The 7,390-nt window shown below is 33.3% G+C and overlaps 1 protein-coding gene across 1 annotated transcript; it reads left to right on the top strand.

Moving 5' to 3' along the window:
* Positions 1-893: 893 nt before the first annotated feature.
* On the top strand, positions 894-7,028 carry LOC114748935 (GDSL esterase/lipase At5g55050-like). The gene is made up of 5 exons (XM_028937397.1): positions 894-1,131; positions 3,687-3,832; positions 4,810-5,043; positions 5,492-5,738; positions 6,665-7,028. The coding sequence occupies exons 1-5, from the start codon at positions 894-896 to the stop codon at positions 6,883-6,885; spliced, it is 1,086 nt and encodes a 361-aa protein (XP_028793230.1). The 3' UTR covers positions 6,886-7,028.
* The last annotated feature ends 362 nt before the right edge of the window (positions 7,029-7,390 follow it).

The raw sequence follows: 7,390 nt of genomic DNA, 5'->3' as shown, positions 1-7,390 counted from the left end.
ACAGGTTTAAAAAACAACAAACGGTCTTAATTTTTAATAAAATGCAATGGTATTTTATTAAAAAGTTCTTAATTATTTATGTAATGTCTCGAATAAACAATTATCATTTATTGAATAGTATAATTGTTAAAAAAATAATTAATACTTTGTGAAAACATAAAGTCAGAACTATTTGAAGCAAATTAAAAAGCCAAATCTTCAAAATGAGAATCATATATTGAGTTAGAGGAAGCACCGAAGCAACAAAATCTTACCCGAAAGTCCGTAATGTGCTTTTTTGGGTCAATAATGAAAGTTTCTGAAGGCCTAGTGATTTGACCATATATACAATTTACATCAATGAATACTGATTAATTGAATTGTATGCAGGCGTATTTTTGCCAAAGTTTTAACGGACTTTTTCATATATAATTTTGAAGCAAACACTTAAAGCCTAATTTATTTTTCCTTTTCTAAACACAAAATTATCTGATTGGGATCCGTCCCATCAAAATCCCACCATGACAAAACAAAATACATCAAATTAAAATGCGGGGTTGAGTGTATCTGGAGACTACTTTTAAAAGTGACGTTTATTATGAAATGATTAAGTTTTAATCTAACTAAAATCTATAATACTTTTTTATAAAATTATAAAAAATAATAATAATTTTTTTCATTTATTAAACAATTTTTGATAGCAATATAACTAATATTTTTGTACTTAAAATTTTCTATTACAATAAACAACAATTCCGTCAGTATCCAGAGTATAGGTTTTTGGACCACAAATTCTTGTTTTCACACGCCAAAACGTGTACAGCTCATTCAATAGATGAGCCTTTAAAAGCCAAGCCTTAGTTCTTTCCCCTCCACACAAGTCACTTGAAGCGCACTAATTAGCTCATACGAATATGACTTGTTTTGTCTCTATCGCTTTCTTCTTCTTCTTCTTCTTCTTCTTTAGCTACTGTGAGGCACAAAAGGCTTCAGCTCTGTATGTGTTTGGAGACTCACTTGTGGATGTTGGCAACAACAATTTTCTCAAGCTTTCCATTGTGAAGGCCAACCATTTCCCCTACGGCATTGATTTTCCCACTAAGAAACCCACCGGAAGGTTCAGTAATGGCAAGAATGCCGCCGATTTCATTGGTAAGTTAACCAAAACTCATTCTTATTTCTATCGTCATTCACAAGTAGTAGATTTTGTCTTCACTATATGTTTTGTGTTTGTTTCTTATACCGATGTAAAAAGATTTTTTTTTTTTATATCAGTTGAAAAAAACTCTTTAATACGGGTTCTTAAACTAGAGTAGATATTCAGTCGGGATATTGAACTTGGTGTGGCAAAAAAAAAAAACTGTTCTACTCTGATTGTTGCTACCCAGTGAAGAAAAGGTTGACAAAATGAACCATTGCATTCTTTTCTTTTCTTGGATGCTTTTAGTTACGTTCTTCTTTTATTTTATGTTGTTTAAAATTTAACGGCTCGTATTTAACATACAGTGCATGAGATTATTGTTTAAGGTGATGCTTTCTTATATATAAAGAAAAACTTACTTATTTTGTTGCATATTCGTTTTACAACAATCAATCTTCAATCAAGGTTTTTTTATCACAACAATCGAACGTATTAAATTTTAAGAATTTTTTGTTACTTTTAAAAATAAGATTTAAAATAAAAGTATGGGTTAATACAAATTTTAGTCCCTCAAATTTGGATCAAATTTGGTTTTAGTCTCTGAAATTTCAAACATATGGTATTGGTCCCTAAAATTATGTCTGTTTCAGACTATTGGTCCCTGGAATCTTGACACCGTTAAAATTTTCTGATATGGCATTAACACTGTTAATTGATGAAATTGACACATAGGCTGGCTTATATATGACATATGACCTGGACATGAAATTTAAAAAAAAAAAAAGAGAAAAGAAATGGACAATCAGATGCAAAATGCGCACACATGACAAACACTAAACACACGCACGGACACTACAAAACCCACAGGCAAGTTTCCCTTATCTGGGCCGGTCTCTTTTTGCTTGAGCACATGTAAAGACCCACACAAGTGGTGGAATAGAGTGTTTGGCAGAGCATGGTGGCGGAGACGCCGGAAAACAGAGCAGAAACACCCTCGGAGTGAAGAATCTGCACACCAACCGATATGGGTCCGGCTCTGGAACCACGAGCTGCAATGCCAAGTGAGGAAGAAGCATCCACTGGAGGAGACTGTGTGGGAAGAGCAAAATTAAAGCAGGATGTAGATTATGAATGTTGTGACAGTTAACGGAAACAGCGACTTGCTTGCCCTAAAGCTGCATCCAAACTTTGATCAAATCAAGCGGATGAGTGCTACACCCAGCAACAATGGACGTGATACCACCCTCAACAAAACTCTTAACACCCATTTCGCGTACAGAAAAGGGATCGAAGATTTGAAATTTGTATGGATAGAGAGAAGGGGGGCAACGGCGATCATTTTCTTCCATTGTCTGTGCTTGTGTTCAGCGTTTCTCATATGTGTGCCTTTCGCATCTGATTGTCCATTTCTTTTATTTATTTCTTTTTAAAAATTTCATGTCCAAGTCACATGCCACATATAAGCCAGCCTATGTGTCCACCTCATCAATTAACGATATTAATGTCATGTCAGAAGATTTTAACGGTGTCAAGATACCAGGAACCAATGGTTTGAAACGGACATAGTTTTAGGGACCAATACCAAATTGGACCCAAATTTGAGGGACCAAAATTTGTATTAATTCTAAAAGTATTTATAATTTAGGTCGCACCAATTAGCATATAGCATTGTTCTCAATCGCCACTCATGAAATAACCTATTTTAAAGGATAATAAAAACATAATAACATTATATCACGAATTGATGACTCTCGATCGTTACATGTCAAACTCATATCTCTCTCACTTTTATCGTGCATACATGTGTTCCCAGACATACTTTAAACGATTATTTCGAATATTATCTTTTTTTCCAAAATAATTTCAATAGCTTTTTGCCAAATTTCTCAGTTAGTCTTTTTTCTTCTTTTCCACAGTTAAGCGTAGTTTCCAAGTATCCCTCATATATTGGATATACATATAAACATACATGCATATATCACGAACCAATAGATAATACATATTGCATCTTTCTGCGAAGAGACCCACTTGATTGATAATGATATATATCCAGAAAACATAAAGAGAGACAACCCAACATGGAAGTCATGAACTAACTTTTATAAAGCTTGTAAAGTTTAACTGTAAGCTTTATCGTTTGCAGCAATAAAATATAAAACAAAAAAGGGAGAGCGAAATGAAAGAACCTGAGTCTCTATTTTTTTTTTTTTTTAATATATATGTAAACCACTGGAGGAGTCAAGGGGGATAACTTGAAAATTACACCAGTGCGCTTTGATAAAGCATGGGCATTGTCTATCTGTGAGGGGTTTATGATTTTAAGAGATAAATTTAATTTAAAAACATTTCAAGTTTAAAATATTTAATTGAAGGATCTGATTAGTTTAGCAGTTTGATAGTTTAAGATTTAATTTAGAATTTGGGATCGATTTTGTAATTGAGGGTCCTCTGATAGTTTAAATATTTTATTTTGTAGTTTGAAATAGCTGTGATTATTATGAGAACATTTTAGCTTAAAATATTAAACGATATTTGATGTTTGTTGTTTTATTATTGGATATGGAAGCCGAGGAATTGGGTTTGCCAACTTCAACACCTTACTTATCTCTGCTTTCGGAGGCAAAGAACAACAAAAACAATGTATCTTTCACGGGAGGGACAAGCTTTGCCTCTGCTGGGGCTGGAATATTCGATGGGTCCGACGAACGCTACGTAAGTGCCCTTTATTCTCTCCCTTCTCCCTCTCCCTTCCCCCCCCCCCTCTCTCTCTCACACAAGCTATGCTACTTGTTTTTGTTTTTTTGAATTAGAAGCATAATTTTGTGAATAATTTTAATTTTGGCGACTAACTTCTTTGGCCGTGAAAATCATATGAAGAAATTAAAAAAAAAAGTGGGATCTACTTAAAAATGAGTGGAAAGTACAAGAAATGATTGATTATTAAATTTTTCCTATTATAAATGACCCTCCTCTGGCGTCTCAAAGGAACCCCCCCACCTTTTTCTCTTCTACACCCACTTCCAAATATTTATATATTTATTTTTAACATTATTTTATTTCCAGACATCCATATATTTACTATTAGTATTAATTAATATCTACATTAATTGATTTAATTTCTATTTTTTCTTCCACAAAAAATAAACATATAATTTTAGCAACGAATTCATTAATAAATCATAAACTACTGCCTCAACTGATTATACAGTAGGTCTGATTATGACAACACCAATTCCTTTTTTATTTTATTTTTTTTAAAAAAGGTTACTTGCTATTTTTTTCCTTTTACACGGAATACTGCCCACCAGTTACTCCCAAATAGCAATCTATAATAAGGACCAACCATCACAGGCAAATGCAACAATTAGAAGTGAGCACCCCATAAACAAAAATAGGAAGCAAATAGCTAGGTAATTAGACAAATTTATGCGCGATGAGAAGAAAATAAATTTTTATTAAAAGAAAAAAAGAAAAAATGTTGTTTTATGGTGCTCTATAAATATACCGGAGCTTTTTAATCAACGATCATAATTTTGTTTTCTTTTACACACAGGTATTCATATACCAAAATCGTGCAATTTTATTTCTTCTTAAAAGATAGTAGAAAAACACAAACTTTACCGTTTTAACTTTTAAGTGGGGAAGCTCTTCTAATAGTTATTTTTGATGATTTTGATATATTTTTACAGAGGCAGTCAATTCCTTTGACGAAGCAAGTGGATTACTACGTGGAAGCACACGATGAAATGGCAAAGCAAATAGGAATCTCTGATTTACAAGACCATCTCTCAACTTCCATCTTCGCTGTTGTAATTGGCAGCAACGATCTGTTCGGCTACTTTGATTCATCCAAACTCCGTCACAAAAGCACCCCTCAGCAGTACGTGGACTCCATGGTTTCCTCCCTCACAGCCCAACTTCAGGTATAATCACTAAACAATCAATTAATGGAGAAATACTTGTATACTCCAAGAGTGCCACATCATCATAACTCTGTCCAATGGAAACACAACAACTCGTATTAATTTAATTCTAATTGGATGATAACTTATTATCTGAAGCAACTTACATTTTGTTTTGATTTTAAGAAAAATAAACCTCTTAGTTTGGGGAAAAAAATAACTCATCTAGCTCAAATTAAAATGTAAATTGCGTCAGATAGGTCATCAGTCAACTATGATTAAAATGATCTGAGTTTTGTATTTCTACTGGATAGAGTTCCAATGAAGATGTGGCATGCTCTTGGAATATGTAAGTATTTCTCCAATTAATGAACCAACCATATGTATTTATAAATAAATTATTGATTAATTATAGCTAATTAACTAGTAATGCATAAATAAATATTATTAACGTGGCTGTTATATGTAGCGAATATACGATAATGGGGGGCGCAAGTTTGAGATAGCTGGCGTGGGCGCTCTTGGGTGCTGCCCAGCGTATAGGTTGAAGAACAAGACAGAATGTCAAGAAGAGATCAATCATTGGGCACTTAAATACAATGAAGGCCTCAAATCAACGTTGAAGGAATGGCAATCCCAGAACGAAGGTCTTACCTACTCTTTCTTTGACACCTACGCCGCCAATTACGACCTCATCCTCAACCCTTCTTCTCATGGTATGTTATTTATATATACATACACACGCACATATATATAGCCACGCAGACACAAAAACGGACATTTGGATTTTGTAAAGGGGTAATCAAACACACAAGGTTAAAAATGGATTTTGCTAGTAAAAATTTGAAGAAGAACGTAGGCGGGTGATTGTTAATTGTTTGGGAATTACTAATTAGTGTAATATATATATATGGACGGGAATTTTATTTTGAAGACAGACACATTTGAGTGAGCTTTTGGGATAATAATATTAAGGGAAATTAATAATATCTAGGACCTCTCATGATTTTTTTGGTGGAATAAAATTGTTTTTGAGTTAGTTTTCTTATTGCTCATCTTCCATAATTTCAATACTCATCTTCCACAGTTTTGGTAGTCAACTTTAGTGTTTTCAATATTCAGTTTTTTTTTTTAAATTTATTTGAGTAGACATCTTAAACTGTCTTCAATACTAATTTTTCATGTTTTGAATACTGAAAAGAATTAAAGATGTGAGGTAAAAACAGGAAAGATGAGTATTGAAAATATCTAAATTAACTACTGAAAAATTTTAAAAATTGAATATTGAAAATGTTAAAGATAACTGTTAAAGGTATAAAAGATGAGTGTTGAAAATATAAAAGATGAAACTGAAAAAATTCACTCAAAAAGTTTTATCCCATCTCAAGAACCATACATGATGCGATCTTCGTTGAAATTTTAAAATTCCAAAATTCTCAACTATAATTAATCTTCTTAGAGGGCTTTTAAACGTATGGCCGAAAAAAAAAAACAGATTAGGGCTTTTAAATGTGATCTTCCCTAATATTAAAAGTATCTAATGCAAATAACAAGGAGAGAGCAATAAAGGAGTCGATGGGACATTTATAGCAATGAGATTAAATCTACATTTTAATTATATATATGATTGGATGGCTCACAGGATTTTCGGAAGTAAAAGCAGCATGTTGTGGGCTGGGGGAGCTTAGAGCGAGGGTTCCATGTCTGCTGGTGACTAGCTTTTGTCCTAATAGAAACGATCATATCTTTTGGGATCAATACCATCCTACTGAAGCAGTTTCTCGTATCTTCGCTGACAGAATTTTCAATGGACCATCTCAATACACTTCACCCATTACTATGAAACAACTCCTAGCCCTTTGAACTTGGCTAGTACATTCATTAAATGACATCCATGTCACATAGTTCCTTTTATGCTTGCATCTTCCGCATAGCAATAGAAGTGAAAGTGAAAGTGAGTTGTAAAGGTATGTTTGGTGAAAGCAGGATAAGAAATTTATTTATTGAAAAGATGAGAATGCCCATGAAATTCAAGAGCAATATAATCACTGAGTTTGTTTAGTCTCTATCGTCTTTTTCTTCGTTTGTTTCTCTCCTATTATGCTAGTCCCAGAAATTCACAAACTATGCACCACAAGTTAAAAGTGTACTATATGCTCTGTATATCAATATGATTGCCTGTGGTGCAAATGGATATGAATGTGGGTTATAAGTTTTAATTTCATGCTCAATAACTGATAGGGGCCAAAAAAAAAGATAACGGATTGGGAAACGTACCAGGTTGGATCTCGGGTTGGATTGGTTAGATCTATTGAGCTCACGCTATAAGCTAAACTATAAAAGTCTAAGCTTTGAGTGTACAGCAGAG

The sequence above is a fragment of the Neltuma alba genome, unplaced genomic scaffold (assembly GCF_004799145.2).
Source record: "Neltuma alba isolate B1F8T4 unplaced genomic scaffold, ASM479914v2 tig00005864_pilon, whole genome shotgun sequence".
Taxonomy (NCBI): Eukaryota; Viridiplantae; Streptophyta; class Magnoliopsida; order Fabales; family Fabaceae; genus Neltuma; species Neltuma alba.
The sequence above is the reverse complement of the archived record's forward strand: the minus strand, read 5'-3'. Positions and strand labels throughout refer to the sequence as shown.

What these genes read in the sequence shown, in the direction of transcription:
- LOC114748935 (XM_028937397.1), top strand. Translation starts at nt 894, where the DNA reads ATGACTTGTTTTGTCTCTATCGCTTTCTTCTTCTTCTTCTTCTTCTTC. An exon ending in GAATGCCGCCGATTTCATTG is followed by an intron (nt 1,132 to 3,686) that starts GTAAGTTAACCA and finishes TGGATATGGAAG; the next exon opens with CCGAGGAATTGGGTTTGCCA. An exon ending in CCTCAACCCTTCTTCTCATG is followed by an intron (nt 5,739 to 6,664) that starts GTATGTTATTTA and finishes GATGGCTCACAG; the next exon opens with GATTTTCGGAAGTAAAAGCA.